The sequence below is a fragment of the Bubalus bubalis genome, chromosome 5 (genome assembly GCF_019923935.1).
Source record: "Bubalus bubalis isolate 160015118507 breed Murrah chromosome 5, NDDB_SH_1, whole genome shotgun sequence".
NCBI lineage: Eukaryota > Metazoa > Chordata > Mammalia > Artiodactyla > Bovidae > Bubalus > Bubalus bubalis.
This window is the reverse complement of record NC_059161.1, coordinates 13,751,599-13,772,750: the sequence shown is the minus strand read 5'-3', so window position 1 is coordinate 13,772,750 and position 21,152 is coordinate 13,751,599. Positions and strand designations below refer to the sequence as shown.

General features: G+C 38.6%; 1 protein-coding gene across 5 annotated transcripts in view; it reads left to right on the top strand.

Annotated features, from left to right (window-relative positions):
* HMCN1 (hemicentin 1) overlaps window positions 1–10,482 on the top strand; it is a 546,437-nt gene extending 535,955 nt beyond the window's left edge. For all 5 annotated transcript variants that reach the window (XM_044942718.2, XM_044942717.2, XM_044942719.2 and 2 more), the window contains 2 exons: window positions 7,427–7,553; window positions 9,073–10,482. In XM_044942718.2, the coding sequence (XP_044798653.2) occupies window positions 7,427–7,553; window positions 9,073–9,439 (494 nt within the window). In that variant the 3' untranslated portion in view covers window positions 9,440–10,482. The remainder of the gene's footprint in view (window positions 1–7,426; window positions 7,554–9,072) is intronic.
* Window positions 10,483–21,152: the final 10,670 nt, after the last annotated feature.

Sequence of the window (21,152 nt, the reverse complement as noted above, 5' to 3'; positions counted from 1 at the left end):
GGGGAGGACTTTTAACACACCCCAGTTACCTCAATGGACAGATGATCCAGGCAGAAAATCAATAAGAAAACACAGGCCCTAAAAGACACATTAGTCCAGATGAACTTAATTGGTATATATAGAGCATTCCATACAAAAGCAGTAGAATATAGCTTCTTTTCAAGTGCACATGGAACATTCTCCAGGATTGACATGTGGTACTTATACGAGTACAATCAAAGTATGTACTTGGCCACAAAGCAAGCCTCAATAAATTGAAGAAAATTGAAATCTTATCAAGCATCTTTTCTGACCACAGCACTATGAAATTAGACATCAACTACAAGAAAAAACTGCAAAAAAACAGAAACACATGGAGGCTTAACGTTGTGCTACTAAGTAACAAATGGATCACTGAAGAAATCAAAGAGGAAATCGAAAAAATACCTAGAGATAAATGAAAACAGAAACATGATGATCCAAAACATGGAACACAGCAAAGGCAGTTCTAAGAAAAAAGTTAACAGCTATACAAGCGTACGTCAGGAAACAAGAAAAATCTGAAACTACCTAACTTTACACCTAAAGCAACTAGAGAAAGAACAAAACAAAACCCAAAGTTAATTAAAAGGAAAGAAAACATAAAGATCAGATCAGAAATAAATGAATTACAGAGGAAGAAAACAATAGTAAAGATCAGTGAAACTAAAAGGTGGTTCTTCAGAAAAGAATGTATGTATGTAGTGTATAACTGAATCACTTTGCTATACACCTGAACTAAGAGAACATTGCAAGTCAGTTGACAGTAAAATTTTAAAATATAAAAATGTCAAAATATTAAAAGCAATAAATAAAAATAAAAGCTGATTCTTTGTAAAGATAAACAAAATTGATAAACTTTTAGCCAGACTTATCCAGAAAAACAGGGAGAGAGCCCAAATCAATAAAATCATAAATGAGAAAGAAGTTACAGTCGACACCACAGAAATAAAAAGGCCCATACTAAAAGCAACTATTTGTCAATAAAATCGACAACCTACAAGAAATATGCAAATTCTTAGAAAGGTACAATCTCCCAAGAGTGAAAAATGAAGAAAAAGAGAACATGAACAGACCAATTTTAAATACTAAAATTGAATCTGTGATTTTAAAAACTCCCCCAAAAGATACCATATCAGATGACTTAACAGGCAAATTCTATAAAGCTTTAATAGAAGAGTTAACACCTAAATCTTCTGAAACTATTCCAAAAACTTGCAGAGGAAGGAATACTTCCAAACTCATTCAATGAGGCCACTGTCACTCCAAAACCAAAGATATCACAAAAAAGAAAAAATACATACAAATGTCACTGATTAATCTAGATGCAAAAATATTAAATTACTAGCAAACTGAATCCAACATCACATTAAAAGGATCATACACTATGATTAAAATTCCAGGGATGCAAGATTTTTCAGTATCCACAAATCAGTGTGATACACCACAGTGACAAATTGAATTAAAAACTATATGATCATCACAATAAATGCAGAAAAAGCTTTTGATAAAATTCAGTTCAGGTCAGTTCACTCACTCAGTCATGTCCAACTCTTTGCAATTCCATAAACTACAGCACGGCAGGCCTCCCTGTCCATCACCAACTCCCAGAGGTCACCCAAACTCATGTCCATTGAGTCACTGATGCCATCTAAGCATCTCATCCTCTGTTGTCCCCTTCTCCTCCTGCCTTCAGTCTTTCCCAACATCAGGGTCTTTTCAAATGAGTCAGCTCTTTGCATAAGGTGGCCAAAATACTGGAGTTTCAGCTTCAGCATCAGTCCTTCCAATGAATATTCAGGACTGATTTCCTTCAGGATGGACTGGTTGGATCTCCTTGTAGTCCAAGGGACTCTCAAGAGTCTTCTCCAACACCACAGCTCAAAAGCATCAATTCTTCGGTGCTCAGCTTTCTTCACAGTCCAACTCTCGCATCCATACATGAATACTGGAAAAACCATAGCCTTGACTAGATGGACCTTTGTTGGCAAAGTAATGTCTCTGCTCTTGAATATGCTGTCTAGGTTGGTCATAACTTTGCTTCCAAGGAGTAAGTGTCTTTTAATTTCATGGCTGCAATCACCATCTGCAGTGATTTTGGAACCCAAAAATATAAAGTCAGCCACTGTTTCCACTGCTTCCCCATATATTTGCTGTGAAGTGATGGGACCGGATGCCATGATCTTAGTTTTCTGAATGTTGAGCTTTAAGCCAACTTTTTCACTCTCCGCTTTCACTTTCATCAAGAGGCTCTTTAGTTCCTCTTCACTTTCTGCCATAAGGGTGGTGTCATCTGCATATCTGAGGTTATTGATATTTCTCCTGGCAATCTTGATTCCAGCCTGTGCTTCCTCCAGCCCAGCGTTTCTCATGATGTACTCTGCACATAAGTTAAATAAGCAGGGTGACAACATATAGCCTTGACATACTCCTTTTCCTATTTGGAACCAGTCTGTTGTTCCATTTCCAGATCTACCTGTTGCTTCCTGACCTGCATACAAGTTTCTCAAGAGGCAGGTCAGGTGGTCTGGTATTACCATCTCTTTCAGAATTTTCCAGTTTATTGTGATAAAATTCAATACCCATTTATGATATAAAGTTCTCCATAAAGTGGACATAGGGGGAACTTACCTTAACATCATAAAGCCATATATGACAAGCCCTATTCACAGCTAACATCCTACTCAATGGTGAAAAGTTGAAAGTATTTCCTCTAAGTTCAGAAACAAGGACAAGGATGAAGGATATCCACTTGGCACTTTTATTCAACAGAATTATGGAAGTCCTAGACATGTTAGAGAAGAAAGAGAAATGAAAGGAATCCAAATTGGAAAAGGAGTAATAAAACTATCACTGTTTGCAGATAATACTATACCTGCTGCTGCTGCTGCTAAGTCACTTCAGTCGTGTCCGACTCTGTGTGACCCCATAGACGGAAGCCCAACAGGCTCCCCCGTCCCTGGGATTCTCCAGGCAAGAACACTGGAGTGGGTTGCTATTTCCTTCTCCAATGCATGGAAGTGAAAAGTGAAAGTGAAGTCGCTCAGTCGTGTCCGACTCTTCGCGACCCCGTGGACTGCAGCCCACCAGGCTCCTCCGCCCATGGGATTTTCCAGGCAAGAGTACTGGAGTGGGGTGCCATTGCCTTCTCCGAATACTATACCTAGAAAATCCTAAAAACGCTACCATAAGATTACTAAAGCTCAATAATTTCAGTACAATTGCTGGACATAGTTAATACACTGAAATACTTTTTCTATACACTAACAGTTACCATTGCATCAGAAGAATAAAATACCTTGGAATAAACCTACCTAAGGAGGCAAAAGACCTGTATTCTAAAAACTATGAGATGTTGATGAAAGAAATCAAAGATAACACAAACAGAAGGAAGGATATACAATATTCTTGGGTTATAACAATCAATATTGTCAAAATGAGCATACTATCCAAGACAATCTACATGTTCAATGCAATCGCTGTTGAATTACCAATGGCATTTTTCACAGAATAAGAAATTTTAAAATTTGTATGGAAGCACAAAAGACCCCAAATAGCCAAAGAAATCTTGAGAAAGCAAAACAGAGCTGGAGGAAACAGGCTCCCTGACTTCAGACTATACTCAAAGCTACAGTCATCAAAATAATGTGGTACTGGCACAAAAACAGAAATATTGATCAATGGAACAGGAGAGAAAGCTCAGAAACAAACCAACACACCTATGGTCAATTAATTTACAACAAAGGAGGCAAAAGTGTACGATAGCAAAAATACAGTTTCTTCAATAAGTGGTGCTGGGAAAACTGAACAAACACATGTAAAAGAGTGAAGTTAGAACATTCTCTAACACCATAAAAATAAACTCAAAATGGATTATAACTTAAATGTAAAACCAGATATCATAAAACTTTTTGGGGAAAACATAGGCAGGATACATAAATAGCAGCAATATCTTTTTGGATCCATCTCCTGAGTAATGAAAATAAAAATTTAAATTAAAAAGAAAATTTTTAAAAAAGATCTAAATAAACTTAAAAACTTTTGCACAGCAAAGGAAACCATAAACAAAATGTAAAAGACCATCTACAGAATGGAAGAAAATATTTTCAAAAGATGTGACTGACAGTGGATTAATCTCCAAAATATATAAACAGCTCATTTTCCGAAAAATGGGCAGAAGATCTAAATAAACATTTCTGCAAAGAAGATATACAGGTGGCCAACAGGCACATGAAAAGATGCTCAATATTATTAATTATTAGAAAAATGCAAATCAAAACTACAATGAGTTATCATTTCACACTACCCAGAATGGCCATTATCCAAGAGTCTACAAATAATAAATGCAGTTCGATGCACGATACTGGATGCTTGGGGCTAGTGCACTGGGACGACCCAGAGGGATGGTATGGGGAAGGGAGGAGGGAGGAGGGTTCAGGATGGGGAACACATGTATACCTGTGGTGGATTCATTTTGGTATTTGGCAAAACTAATACAATTATGTAAAGTTTTAAAATAAAATAAAATTAAAAAAAAAGAAAACAAACAAATAATAAATGCTGGAGAGGGTGTGGAGAAGCAGCAGCCGTCCTGCATTGTTGGTGGGAACGTAAACTGTTATAGCCACTATGGAGAACAACATGGAGGCTCCTTGAAAAGCTAAAAGTAGAGCTATCCTGCTTTTTTTTTTAGCTCCTGCAGCTTTATTTCTGGGCATATATCTAGAGAAAACCATAATTTGAAAATACACATTCACCCCAATGTTCATTGCAGTACTGTTTACAACAGCCAAGACATGGAAGCAACCTAAATGTCTACTGACAGATGAATGGATAAAGATGTGGCATATATATATACAATGAAATATTAGTCATAAAAAGAATAAAAAAGGATAAAATAATGTCATTTGCAGCAACATGGATGGGTCTAGAGATTACCATGCTAAGAGAAGTCAGAGAAAGATGAAGTAACATGTGATATCACTTATATGTGGAATCTAAAAAAGATACAAATGAACTTTCATACAAAACAGAAATAGACCCACAGACATAGAAAAGCAACTTATGATTAGCAAAGGGAAAAGGGAGTTGGAGGGAGGGATAAACTGAGAAATTAGGACTGACATATACACACTACTATATATAAAATTGATAACCAACAAGGATCTACCATATAGCACAGGGAACTATACATAATATTTTGTAATAAACTAAAAAAAAAAATCTGAAAAATATATATCGGATCAGATCAGTCGCTCAGTCGTGTCCGACTCTTTGCGACCGCATGAATAGCAGCACGCCAGGCCTCCCTGTCCATCACCAACTCCCAGAGTTCACTCAGACTCACGTCCATCGAGTCAGTGATGCCATCCAGCCATCTCATCCTCTGTCATCCCCTTCTCCTCTTGCCCCCAATCCCTCCCAGCATCAGAGTCTTTTCCAATGAGTCAACTCTTCGCATGAGGTGGCCAAAGTACTGGAGTTTCAGCTTTAGCATCATTCCTTCCAAAGAAATCCCAGGGCTGATCTCCTTCAGAATGGACTGGTTGGATCTCCTTGTAGTCCAAGGGACTCTCAAGAGTCTTCTCCAACACCACAGTTCAAAAGCATCAATTCTTCGGTGGTCAGCCTTCTTCACAGTCCAACTCTCACATCCATACATGACCACAGGAAAAATCATAGCCTTGACTAGATGGACCTTTGTTGGCAAAGTAATGTCTCTGCTTTTGAATATGCTGTCTAGGTTGGTCATAACTTTCCTTCCAAGGAGTACGCATCTTTTAATTTCATGGCTGCAGTCACCATCTGCAGTGATTTTGGAGCCCAAAAAATAAAGTCTGACACTGTTTCCACTGTTTCCCCATCTATTTCCCATGAAGTGATGGGACCGGATGCCTTGATCTTAATTTTCTGAATGTTGAGCTTTAAGCCAACTTTTTCACTCTCCTCTTTCACTTTCATCAAGAGGCTTTTTAGTTCCTCTTCACTTTCTGCCATAAGGGTGGTGTCATCTGCATATCTGAGGTTATTGATATTTCTCCCGGCAATCTTGATTCCAGCTTGTGTTTCTTCCAGTCCAGCGTTTCTCAAGATGTACTCTGCATATAAGTTAAATAAACAGGGTGATAATATACAGCCTTGACTAATTCCTTTTCCTATTTGGAACCAGTTTGTTGTTCCATGTCCAGTGTATAATTGAATCACTTTGCTGTACATTGGATTAACACAGCATTATAAATCAACTATAATTCAATAAGAAAAAAGTTTTTTAATTTGAATGGAAATTAATTCCCTGAAATAGTTGCCTGCTGTCATAACTGCTGGGAGTTTTCATGTACTACCAGGGGAATACAGATACCACAGTTTGAAGCTATTGCTATAAAATATGATTCTTAACTTTGGGGTCTCAACATCCCTTAAATTATGTTGAACTCTATAGGCCCTCTTATCCAGAAAAGTCAGTCAATCTGAGTCTTGTTTCATCTCTCTTGGTAACGCACACACACATACCTACATATTCAACGTACAGAAATGGTTTCATTTGCAGATCCCCCAATGCTTAAATATGGACCTCAAGTTTAAAATCATGGCTTAGAAACACTCATTTTCAGGGAACTCAAAAAACGTTTCTTTTGGTTTTATCTTGATGCTTTTTAATTTTAATGATTTAAATGTGTGTGTGTGTTTTTTTTTTAACAACTTTGTGTAGAAAACAAAGAGCATTTCATTTGCATGTTTCCCCAATATCCTAGGGAGAGTACCCTACCTATAACAACTAAGGATGGATTCTACATAGTTCAGATTCGATCAAACTTGAATTATGGTTCTTGGGTGATCTATTTGATCCTGTTTTTTTTTTCCTTTATTCTGTATGTCTCCACAAGTCTTCCTTGAATGTATAACTTCTTTAAATTTCTACTACCCAACCTCCTACCCAGTAATTTGACCCTACAAAATATTATGGAAAGATCAAGGATCATTCATGTTTTAAAGAGATTTTTTCACTCCAAGAAAGGTTCACATGTGTCTTTTAAACTTTAAGCTTGTTTTTAGTGAATTTAAAGAATTATTGGCTTTACAAAACTCAAATGCATTCTATTTCCCAAGTGTAAAAAAAAATTTTTTTCTTTGTAGCTTCCCTTCTACTTTCATAGCCCTTATTTTTCAATGTCTTTTCACGTGATTTTTAAAAAACTTAACCTCAGAACAATCAGTCTGGAAACAGCACACCAAAAATCAAAATCCCCACTTGGTGGGTGAAAAAGCTTAGGTGCAGCTATGAACCAAGTTCATTCTTGGGGAGGAGAAAGCTAATCCTCAGTATTCCAGGCAAACATCCACAATGCCTGCCCTGATGGCCTCTTCTGACCTTATTTGCTGATGCTATCTGTTTCTTGTGCTGTTGTAGATATTGATGAGTGTCTGGAACAGAATGTGCACTGTGGGCTGAATCGCATGTGCTTCAACATGAGAGGAAGCTACCGTTGTATTGAGACACCCTGTCCACCTGACTACCAACGGGATCCTGTGTCAGGGTATGTCTTGCCTTCTCTTCCCAGGCATGCTTTTGAAAATCCTCCTTCCTGTCTCTCCTTGACCAACAAGCCCTGTCTGCGGTCATGTTTCTCACTCACAGGAAGTCAATAATCCCTCAGGGGCTAGGGGTTTACTGTGTGTTCCTTCTTCAGAGAGTGGGCAAAAAAATCAATTCATCCTGCAGCAGCGATTGCCAGCTTTGAGCTGCCAGGTTTCCTGGAACAAGTCTGCTCAGTGTGTAATGCACCAGGGAACATCTAGAATCCCTCCTCAGCAGGGAGCATTTTATAGGGTGATAGAGCCTACCTATCTTTGAAATTGTCTCTTTTCTCTTGGTGTTGCCTGAGGGTTTTCAGGGCTCTCTGCTTTTAGAGCACTGGCTCTAAGAAGTACCATGGCTGTTACAGTGATGCGTCATCATGACTCCATGGGAGTGTGGAGGAGACCAAGGATGAGTCAGTAGTCTGTCTGTTCATTCTCATCTCATCTTGTTTACGTATTCTGCTGTCTGAAACACTGTCTTTTCTGGGTTTTGAATAAACTGCTTTGTTTTCTCCCTCCCCTTACAGAAACGTTGCACTCTGTTTAGGTACCAAGTTGGTGGGGTGCTTGGAAAATGAGATAATGGCCATCATGAATAGGCTCCACTAATAAGGAAGTAGTTCTGAAACCGAACTCTGGTTGGATCTCACTTTGTTTTCCTCTCAGTGGTGACTCCCATGTTACTGTAACATGGTCAAGTGTGTGCTGCCCAGGATTCATCCAAAACCTATTTGTAATCTGTCTGAGGGAATAGGGAAGGGGGAAGATTAAAATTACGGACTTACCAGACTTTTAAAAATACTATGAGAATCTGTATCTTCAGAACATGGTCCTTTGTGCATTTTTTTGTTTTACTCTTTATTACCAGTGATTTGGGCCACACAAGTTCAAAGTCATGACGACTCAAACAACTACTGTGGGCTCTGGAAAAAGAAAATATACTATTTTTAATCTAAAATGATGTGGAAAGCAAATACTGAAAAGAAAGGTTTTTTTTTTTTTTTTTTGGAGTCATAACTGACCTTTTATTTATTTTTAGAAAAATAAACCAATATCAATATATTCTATTTCTGCTTTCAAATAGTCTTAGGGTAGATGTTAAAATTTTAAAGTCATTTGTAGTCCTCTCTTTAAGAAGTCCTTGTTTCCAATATATATGCAGATGTTTCTCTTTCCAAAACTGACTTTTCACTTTAAAGACGTTCTGTGGTACTTTTTTCGGTGATTCAAAGCTTCTGATTTTAATGGAGCTGAGAGAGAAATATATGACTCTAGACCAGCACACTCTTGTCCGCATCTGGCATCTGGTTTCAGTTAATAATGCAGACCACAGGGTGAACCTTAGTATTTTGCAGTCAGACTGTCTCCTGCCTTTAATGCCCCAAAATTGTCATGGATCGTGATCACCTGCATCATGCCTTCTCCTGCTTCCAAGCCACAATAATTGTATATATTTCATGTGATTATTGTCCTTAGGTTCTGTCTCAAGAACTGTCCACCCAATGATTTGGAATGTGCCTTGAGTCCATACGCCCTGGAATACAAACTCGTCTCCCTCCCGTTTGGAATAGCTGCCAATCAAGATTTGATCCGGCTGGTTGCATATACTCAAGATGGAGTGATGCATCCCAGGACAACTTTCCTCATGATAGATGAGGAACAGACTGTTCCCTTTGCCTTAAGGGATGAAAACCTGAAAGGAGTGGTGTACACAATACGACCACTACAGGAACCAGAGACCTACCGCATGCGGGTTCGAGCCTTATCCTACAGTGCCAATGGGACCATTGAGTATCAGACCACATTCATAGTTTATATAGCTGTGTCTGCCTATCCGTACTAAGCAGCTCTCCAAAGCGTAAATCCACATAATCAAGCCACATTTACCATGGGAATTAAGTTCCCTGAACAGTTGCAATCTTAGCAACTTGAAAATGGTGCTGTGCTCTGTTTTGTGTGCCTTCCTTGGTACTGTTGAGGTATTTTCATGATCCCACCATGGTCATATCTTTTGGTAAGATCTAGAAAAGTCTTGTAGTATTTTCTTTATTTATTACACTGGAGCAGTTCCTTTGCAAGGATTATTCTGAACATTTAACAGGACCCATTAGCAATGTTTTATAGTAACATAGTAGCTAAGATAATTTTGTAAAAAAGAAAAAAAATTCAAAGCCAAGTGAATTTCAGCATTTAACCATTTTGAGAATAATAAAGCTAGTTGCTGTGTGTTTTGATCAAAGCTTACTAAGTAACTTATGAAGATACTTTTTTAAGTATTAATACTTTATATTAATAATAGGACTTATATACTTATTTTCACTTTAAAAAGGAAAGAAATACCACTCATTATAGAAGTATAGTACAGCTTCTAGAAAGCTTTTTAATACCAAATGATGTTTACCTTAATTGAGCATCCAAAATAAGGATATTATTTTCAGTAACTTTGTGGAACCAGCTGAACCAGTTATAATAATAGAAAAAAATATATTTGTCCTCAGTGATTATGGCATGGGTCTTTGCTCTAACATTTTTGACATGGCTTTCCATTCAGTTAGCACCATAAATTTAACATTTTAGCATTTTTTAAATTTTCCTGTCAATTGGAAACAATTTTTTGAAACACCAATGGGACAGTTTTGTTTTTCTTGAAAACCTTGTATGTTCAAATTAGCATAATGTTAAACGTCAATACACTGTACATGGTGGTAACAGACTCTGGAAGCAATTGCCGAGATGTATTGTATTTTTATGAAGTGTACATATATTACCTTAGTGTGTATTTTCTTTATAATATCTTGATGGACTCTTTTATAAAGTTATTTTATAAAAAAAAAAATTGTTCCAGTAAAACCTGCCTAAATAAAATTTTCACATCCTTTTTCTTAACTTTTTAAAAAACCTAAATTTGATTTCTTGAACTCATAACAAGCATTAAAATTTATAGACATACATACATGTGTGTCATACATATCATGATTTAATCATCACAATTCTTGAAATAGTATTACTCACATTTTGTACGTCCACATCCTGGGATTCAGATAACCTGTGTAACTTCCTTAAGATAACACAGCTAATCAATGGCGAAAACGGCACACCTTCTACATCTCACAGTCAGTTCAGTTCAGTCACTCAGTTGTGTCCAACTCTTTGTGACTCCATGAACCGCAGCATGCCAGGCCTCCCTGTCCATCACCAACTCCCGGAGTCCACCCAAACCCATGTCCATCGAGTCAATGATGCCATCCAACCATCTCATCCTCGTCATCCCCTTCTCCTCCCGCCCTCAATCTTTCCCAGCATCAGGATCTTCTCAAATGAGTCAGCTCTTCGCAGCAGGTGGCCAAAGTATTGGAGTTTCAGCTTCAACATCAGTCCTTCCAGTGAACACCCAGGACCAATCTCCTTTAGGATGGACTGGTTGGACCTCCTTGCAGTCCCAGGGACTCTCAAGAGTATTCTCTAACACCACAGTACAAAAGCATCAATTCTTCAGCACTCAGCTTTCTTTATAGTCCAACTTTCACATCCATACATGAGCACTGGAAAAACCACAGCCTTGACTAGACGGACCTTTGTTGGCAAAGTAATGTCTCTGCTTTTGAATATGCTATCTAGGTTGGTCATAACTTTGCTTCCAAGGAGTAAGCATCTTTTAATTTCATGGCTGCAGTCACCATCTACAGTGATTTTGGAGCCCAGAAAAATAAAGTCAGCCACTGTTTCCACTGTTTCCCCATCTATTTGCCATGAGTGATGGGACCAGATGCCATGGTTTTAGTTTTCTGAATGTTGAGCTTTAAGCCAACTTTTTCACTCTCCTCTTTCACTTTCATCAAGAGGCTCTTTAGTTCTTCTTCACTTTCTGCCATCTCATAGCTCCAAGTTAAATGATGTCACCATTTCATGACAGTTTTCTTAAACAGTTATATTGCATCAAGTGATTGCATCTACCTATGATAGGTAATAAACTAGCAAAGGCCTAATCACAGCCTGTGATTGAAGAATTTTTACATAGATCACATTATTCAAAGAAACCTAGAAAAATCATCTAGTCCACAGCCAGGCAGTCAGACAGGTAGTTATCTAAACAAGTGTTTGCCAAAGAAAATTCTACAGAACAATAGCCCAGTTAAGGTATTTTGAGTCAACTGAGTTCTAGTATCAAACAAGTTTGTGAAACACTATATAACATGTCCTCCTACTAAGTATTTACTATATATTAAGCAAATACTTAACTCAGCAGTGGCCACAGGACTAGAAAAGGTCAGTTTTTATTCCAACCTCAAAGATCAATGCCAAAGAATGCTCAAACTACTGCACAATTGTACTTATCTCACATGCTAGCAAAGTAATGCTCAAACTTCTCCCAAGCTAGGCTTCAACAGTACATGAACCGACAACTTCCCGATGTTCAAGCTAGATTTAGAAAAGGCAGAGGAACCAGAGATCAAATTGCCAACATCCACTGGATCACAGAAAAAGCAAGAAAATTTCAGAAAAACATTTGCTTAATTGACTATGCTTGAGCCTTTGACTGTGTGGATCACAGCAAACCATGGAAAATTCTTGAGAGATGGGAACATCAAACCACCTTATCTGACTCCTGAGAAACTTGTATGCAGGTCAAGAAGGAACAGTTAGAACTGGACATGGAACAATGGACTGGTTCCACGTATTGGGAAAGGAGTACATCGAGGCTGTAAAATGTCACCCTGCTGCTGCTGCTGCTGCTAAGTCGCTTCAGTCGTGTCCGACTCTGTGCGACCCCATAGATGGTAGCCCACCAGGCTGTGATTCTCCAGGCAAGAATACTGGAGTGGGGTGCCATTTCCTTCTCTAATGCATGAAAGTGAAAAGTGAAAGTGAAGTCGCTCAATTGTGTCCGACTCTCAGTGACCGCATGGACTGCAGCCTTCCAGGCTCCTCTGTCCTTGGGATTTTCCAGGCAAGAGTACTTGAGTGGGGTGCCATTGCCTTCTCCGTGTCACCCTGCTAATGGAACTTATATGCAGACTACATCCTGCGAAATGCCAGGCTGGATGAAGCACAAGCTGGAATCAAGACTGCCAGGAGAAATATAAATAACCTCAGATACACAGATGACACCACGCTAATGGGAGAAAGTGAAGAGGAACTGAAGAGCCTCTTGACGAAGGTGAAAGAGGAGAGTGAAGAGGCTGGCTTAAAACTCAACATTCAAAAAACTGAGATCATGGCATCTGGTCCCATCACTTCATAGCAAATAAATGGGGAAACAATGGAAACAGTGACAGACTTCATTTTCTTGGGCTCCAAAGTCACTGTAGATGGTGACTGCAGCCATAAAATTAAAAGATTCTTGCTTGTTGGAAAAAAAGCTATGACAAACCTGGACAGCATATTAAAAAGCAGAGACATTACTTTACCAACAAATGTCCATATAGCCAGAACTACATGTTTCTAGTAGTCATGTATGGATGTGAGAGTTGGACCATAAAGAAGGCTGAGTGCCAAAGAAGTGATTTGAACTGTGGTGTTGGACTAGACTCTTGCGAGTTCCTTGGATTGCAAGGAAATCAAACCAGTCAATTCTAAAGGAAATCAATCCTGAATATTCATTGAAAGGACTGACGCTAAAGCTCCAATACTTTGGCCACCTGATGCAAATAGCCAACTTATTGGAAAAGATCTTGATGCTGGGAAGGGTTGAAGGCAGGGGCAGAAGAGGATGACAGAGGATGAGATGGTTGGATGGCATCACCAATTCAATGGGTATGAGTTTGAGCAAGCTCTGGGAGATGGTGAAGGACAGGGAAACCTGGCATGCTGCAGTCCATGGGGTTCAAAGAGTTGGACTCAACTGAGCGACTGAACAACAACAATGACATTAAGTTCAAATATCAAACAAGCTTGTGAAACACTACGTAACATGTCCTTCCATTAAGTATTTACTATGATTACTGATACTTAAATAATCTACTTAAATAATCTTAGAAATTCGGTAGTAAACAAAATTTGCCCAAGTTTTAACTGTTACCAAGATATTTAATAATAAACATTTTCCCCCAATATATTGTAACATATAGATTGTGGTCTTCCCTGGTGGCTCAGAGAGTAAAGAATCCACCTGCAATGCAGAAGACCCAGGTTCAACCTCTGGATCAGGAAGATCCCCTGGAGAAGGTAATGGCAACCCACTCTAGTATTGTTGCCTGGAGAATTCCATGGACAGAGGAGCCTGGTCTACAGTTCATAGAATTGCAAAGACTCAAACACAACTGAGCAGCGAACACTTAATACAAGATGTTTAATCACAAACATTTTCCTCCAATATATCACTGGACTTTTGGAGAATACTGGTTTAATACAGTCAAGATATCTGCTTGATTCCTCAGTCCTTAGAAAGGACACTTTATAGCGTACTTTAGTAAAAAATTCTAGCACATGATCCTGACCATTGAGCTTCTTCGTAAATTAAACCGCATTTTCTTCAACACCCTACTCACATCACTGGACAAATCATCCAGACAGAAAATCAAGAAGGAAACACAGGCCTTTACATTATCAGATGGACTTAATTGACATTTATAGGACATTCCATCCAAAAGTAGCAGAATTCATATTCTTTTCAAGTGCACATTCTCCAGGATTGATCACATGCTGAACAACAGAGCAAGTCTGAGCACATTTAAAATAAAATCTTATCAGGGCTTCCCTGGTGGCTCAGACAGTAAAGAATCTGCCTACAGTGCAAGAAACCCAGGTTTGATCTGACCACAATACTATGAGAGTAGACATCAACCATTAAAAAAAAAACCACAAAAAACATAAACACATGGAGGATTAACAATGTGCTACTGAACAAACAATAAATCACTGAAGACAAAGAGAAAATAAAAAAATATCTAGAGACAAATGAAAACAAACAAAAAAACAATGATCAAAACCTGTGGCACAGGTAAAAGCAGAAATAAATAGAAACTAAGACAACAGTAGAAAAGATCGGTGAAACTAAAAATATTCTTTGAAAAGATAAAATTGATTTAGCCATACTCATCAAGAAAAAAAAGAGGGTCCAAATCAGTAAAATCAGAAATGAAAACAGAACGGACATCACAGAAATACAAAGGATAAGAGGTTACTCCAGGTAACTATATGCCAATAAAATGGACAACCTAGAAAAAATAGACAAATTCTTAGAAAAGTACAACCTCCCAAGACTGAACCAGAAAGAAATAGAAATTTGTGAACAGATCAGTTACAAGTACTGAAATTGAATCTGTGATTTAAAATTCCCAACAAACAAAAGTCCAGAACCAGAAGGCTTCACTGATGAATTCTATCAAACATTTAGAGAAGAGTTAACACCTATCCTTGTGAAGGTAGTCCCAAGAAATGCAGAGGAAAGAACACTTCCAAACTCTTTCTAGGGGCCACCATCACCTTGATACCATAGCCAGACAAAGGTACCACAAAAAAAGAAAAATTACAGGTCAACATCAAGATGAACATAGACACAAAAATCTTCAACATAATACCAGCAAACTGAATCCAATGCAAAGAATCATACACCATGAACAAGTGGGATTTATCCCAGGGATGCAAGGGTTTTAATATCCACAAATCAGTGTGGTATACCTCATTAATACATTGAATAAAAGCCATATGATCACCTCAATAGATGCAGAAAAAGTTCACAAAATTCAACATCCATTTATGATTTAAAAAAAAAAAAAAACTTTCCATAAAGTGGGTATATAGGGAACCTACTTCAACATGAAGGCCTTATATGACAAACCCACAGCTAACATCATATTCAATGCTGAAAAACTGAAAACATTTTATCTTAAAATTAGGAAGAAGACAGAATGTTTATTCTCACCACTTTTATTCAATACCACATACTTTTGAAAATCAAAGAAATGAATTCAAACTGGAAAAGAAAAGCTGTCACTGTTTGTAGGTGACATGATACTGTACATAGAATATCATAAAGACACCACCAGAAAACTATAATAATAGAACTCAATGAATTGGGTAAAGTTGTAAGATACAAAATTAATACATAGAAATTTGTTGCATTTCAGTATACTAACAAAAGTTCAAAAGCAAAATTAAGGAAACATTCTTATTTACCATTGTATCAAAGAGAATAAAACATCTAGAAATAAACCTACCTAAGGAGGCAAAAGACCTGTACTCTGAAAACTGTAAGATGCTAATGAAAGAAAACAAAAGATAACACAAAGAACTAGAAAGATACAGTGTGTTCTTGGATTTGAACAATCATGTTGTCAAAAGGACAAGGCCATCTGTTCAAGGCAGTCTACAAATTCACTGCAATCCTTATCAAATTACCAATTGCATTTTTCACAGAACTAGAAAAAAAGATTCTAAAATTTCATTGAAACACAAAAGAGCCCAAATAGCCAAAACAATCCTGAGAAAGAAAATTGGAGCTGGAGGAATCAGGCGCTCTGGCTTCAGACAATACTACAAGGATACAGTCATCAACTGTATCAACAGTATGGTATTGGCACACACACACACACGAAAATACAGAGTAATGGAACAGGATAGAAAACCCAGAAATAAATCCATACACCTATAGTTAATCTATGACAAAGAAGGCAAGACTATATAATGGAGAAGAGATGGTCTCTTCAATAAGTGATGCTGGGAATACTGCACAGTCACATGTAAAAGAATGAAACTGGAATATTTTATAACACCATATGCAAAAGTAAACTCAAGATGGATTAAAGACCTAAACGTGAAACTAGATACTATAAAACTCCTAGAGGAAAAGATAGAACACATAGACAGAATATTCTTTGACATAAATCACAGCAGTATCTTTGCGGATTCATCTCCTAGAGTAATGGAAATTAAAATAAACTAATGGGGCCCAATTAAACTTAAAAACTTTTCCACACCAAAGGAAACCATAAACAAAATGAAAGACAATCCACAGAATGGGAGAAAATATTTGCAAACAATGTAACCGACAGAGGCTTAATCTTCAAAATATACAAACAACTCATGCAGCTCAATATGAAAAATAACAACCCAATCAAAAAATTAAATATGCATATGATACCCTTCTAATGGCAGAAAGCAAAAAGGAAAATAATCTCTTAATGAGGGTGAGAAGGCGATGGCACCCCACTCCAGTACTCTTGCCTGGAAAATCCCATGGATGGATGAGCCTGGTAGGCTGCAGTCCACGGGGTGGTGAAGAGTTGGACACGACTGAGCGACTTCACTTTCACTTTCCACTTTCATGCATTGGAGAAGGAAATGGCAACCCACTCCAGTGTTCTTGCCTGGAGAATCCCAGGGACGGGGGAGCCTGGTGGCTTGCCGTCTATGGGGTCGCACAGAGTCGGACACGACTGAAGTGACTTAGCAGCAGCAGCAGCAATGAGGGTGAAAGAGGAGAGTGAGAAAAGCTGGCTTAAAACTCAATTTAAAAACCGAAGATCATGGCATCTGTCCCATCACTTCATGACAAATAGAAGGGGGAAAAGTGAAAACAGTGGCAGATTTTATTTTCTTGGGCTCCAAAATCACTGTGGACCCTGACTGCAGCCATAGAATTGTAAGATGCTTGCTCTTTGGAACGAAAGTTATGACCAACCTAGACAGCATATTAAAAAGCAGAGACATTACTTTGCCAACAAAAGTCCGTCTAGTCAAAGCTATGGTTCTTCCAGTAGTCATGTATGGATGTGAGAGATGGACCATATGGAAAGTTGAGCACTGAAGAATTGATGCCTTCAAACTATGGTGCTGGAGAAGACTCTTGGACTGCTAGGAGATCAAACTGGTCAATCCTAAAGGAAGTCAACCCTGAATATTCATTGGAAGCACTGATGCCAAAGTTGAAGCTCCAATACTTTGGCCACCTGATGTGAAGAGCTGACCCACTGAAAAAGACTGTGATGCTGGGAGAAACTGAGGGCCAGAGGAGAAGGGGGCAACAGAAGACGAGATGGTTGGACAATATTATGGACACAGTGGACATGAGTTTAAGCAAACTCTGGGAGATGGTGAAGGATAGGGAAGCCCGGCATGCTGCAATCCATGGGATAACAAAGAGTTGGAGACGTCTTAGCAACTCAACAACAACAAATCAAAAAATGGGTAGGAAGATGACATACAGAGGGCCAATAAACACATGAAAAGATGCTCATCATCACTAATTATTAGAGAAATACAGATCAATACTACAATGAGATATCGCCTCACACTAGGCAGAATGGTCATCATCAAAAAATCTACAATATATGCAGGAGAGGGTGTGGAGAAAGGGAATCTTCTTGTACCATTGATGGGAATGTAAATTGATACAGCCACTATGGAGAATAGTATAGAGGTTCCTTAAAAAACTAAAACTAAAGTTACCATATGCAACAACCCCAATGCTGGGCATATACACCCAGAGAAAAACATAACTGAAAAAGACACATGCATCCCAGTATTCATCACAGAACTATTTACAATAGCCAGGACATGGAAGCAACCTAAATGTCCCTCACCAGAAGCATAAAGAAGATGTGGTACATATATACAATGGAATATTACTCAGCCACAAAAAGGAATGAAAATGGGTCATTTGTAGAGATGTGGATGGACCTAGAGACTGTGATACACAGTGAAGTAAGTCAGAAAGAGAATAAATATAAATATTGTATGTTAATGCATATATGTGGAAACTAGAAAAATGGTATAGATGATCTTATTTGTAAAGCAGAAATAGAGACAGGCATAGAGGAAAAACCTATGAATACCAAGGGGGAAGTGGGAGAGTGGGAGGAATTGGGATCCACACATTCACTATTGATACTATGTATAAAATGGATAACTAATGAGAACCTGCTGTACAGCACAAGGAGCTCTGCTCAGTGCTCTGTGGTGACCTAAATTGGAAGGAGATCCAAAGAAGAGGGAATAAATGTATATGTATAGTTGATCCACTTTGCTGTGCAGTAGAAACTAACATTGTAAGGCAACCATTGTTGTTTAGTCATTCAGTCATTATTGACATATTTGATCTTTGTGACCCTATGGACGGTAGCTTGCCAGGCTCCTCTGTCCATGGGATTTCCCAGGCAAGAATATGGGAGTGGGTAGCCATTTCCTCCTCCTGGGGATCTTCCCAACTCAGGGATTGAACCCAAGTCTCCTTCATTGGCAGGTGAATTCTTTAGCACTGAACCACCAGGAAAGCCCCCAAAGCAATTTTATCCTAATAAAAATTTAAATAAATTGACATTTCTCCAAAGAAGACTGAAGCCCACCAGGCCCCTCTGTCCGTGGGATTTTCCAGGCAAGAGTACTGGAGTGGGGTGCCATTGCCTTCTCTGAAAGAAGACATACACATGGTCAAAAAGCACATGAAAAGGTGCTAAGCATTGCTAATTACTAGAGAAATGCAAATCAAAACTACAATGAGGTATCAACTCACAGCAGGCAGAATGGCCATCATTAAGTGAAGCCACTCAGTCGTGTCCGACTCTTCGCGACCCCATTGACTGTAGCTCACCAGGCTCCTCCATCCATGGAATTTTCTAGGCAAGAATACTGGAGTGAGTTGCCATTTCCTTCTCCAGGGGATCTCCCCGACCCAGGGATCAAACCCGGGTCTCCCGCATTGCAGCTAGATGCTTTACCATCTGAGCCACCAGGGAATCCCATTAAAAAGTCTACAAATAAATGCTAGCGAGGATGTGGAGAAAAAGGACCCTCCTACATTGCTGGTGGAAATGTAAACTGGTGCAGCCACTATGGAGAACAGTATGTAAATTCTTTTAAAAACTAAAAATAGAACTACCATATGATTATTAATCCTACTCCTGGGCTTATCTCCAGAGAAAACCACAATCTGAAAAAGTACATGCATCCCAATGTTCATTACAGCACTCTTTACAATAGTTAAGACAGAGCCAACCTAAACATCTATGGACAGATGAACAGATAAAGAAGATGTGGTATGTATGTCCAATAGGATATTACTCAGCCTTAAAAGAATGAAATAATGCCATTTGCAGTAACATGGATGGGCCTAGAGATAATCATACTAAGTAAACCAGAAAGACAAATTATGATATTGCTTACATATGGCATCTTAAAAAATGACACAAACGGGCTTCTATAAGAATACACCCACAGACATAAAAACAAACTTATGGTTACCAAAAAGGGAAGGGATAATTTAGAAGTTGAGGATTAACATATACATACTACTATATATAAGTAATAAGGACCTACTGTATAGCACAGGGAACTCCACTCAATATTCTGTAATTATGAGAAAAGAATCTGTAAAAGAAGTGATGTACATACATGTGTAACTGAACCACTTTGCTGTACACCTGAAATGACGCACTGAATATCAGCTATGCTTCAATTAATAAAGAGTGTAGTGAGTCCCCAAAATAAAACAATGCAAAAAGAGAGCAGTGAAGTGACTTCATGTGGCTGCGATAACGGGTTGGCCTCATATTCTTTGTGTTTCTCACTATTGTGCTCTTATTCTGCTCTTTTTCAGAACTCCCATCCACTAGTAAACAATTCCCTCTAATGAAAAAAAATAGAGTAATATGATGTTTAAAGCCACTGATATTCCTAGTGGGACTTTTGACCAAAGTCAAGGCTTGGACAGAGTGGGAAAGTAATGCTTTAGTAAACGTCTAAAATGGCTTTGCAGGTGGCAGTAGTGGTGAAAAAAAAAAAAAAAAAAAAAAAAACCACCTGCCAATGCAGGAAACATAAGAAATGCAGGTTCGATTCCTGGGTCAGGAAGATCCCCCGGAGAAGGGTATGGCAACCCACTCCAGTATTCTTTCCTGGAGAATCCCATGGACAGAGGAGCCTGGCAGGCTACAGTCCGGGGGGGTCACAAAGAGTTGGACATGACTAAAGTGACTTAGCGTGTGTACAAATATCAAAAAATAGTGCCCTGGGAAGAAAAACTAGTTAATTGTCAGGTCTGCGATAAAAATCCTGGCTTACAACAAGCGTTACAAGTATAAATAGGTTCATACTATATGAGTGTTATTAATTCAAACAGAGAAAATCCCCCCTCCACCAATTTGAGCACAATGGGCAGCACCCCTTCCCTGTCAGGCCCAGTGTCTTGCCTACATTTGATTCCTTTTAAAAGGGTGACTTATACCTTTTACATTACTCGTGGCTACTTTCATTATTGAAAAAAACCACTCATGCTTTCTATACCACTCATCCATAATGGTTCTTGGGGCTACGGTGAGCCTCTTTGGGGCCATCTCTGGCCACTGGATGCTACAGATATCACCAGTGTTTTAGAACCCAGACCCAAACTGCATTCCCGTGAATGCCCCTCCTCTATGTGCTTATAATGAAGACCAGACAGGTGCCCATAGGATAGCAATGGAAAGGACTAGAAGCTGGGCTAGAAATAGTCAGGCTCTATGGAAGTGGTGGCTAAAGCCCTCTTACCACATCATCTCATCTTAGCCAAGGCCATGGAATACTCGCAGACTTGACGATTTTGAATATATGACTTAGAGTGGGCCCTTATCTCTGTATTG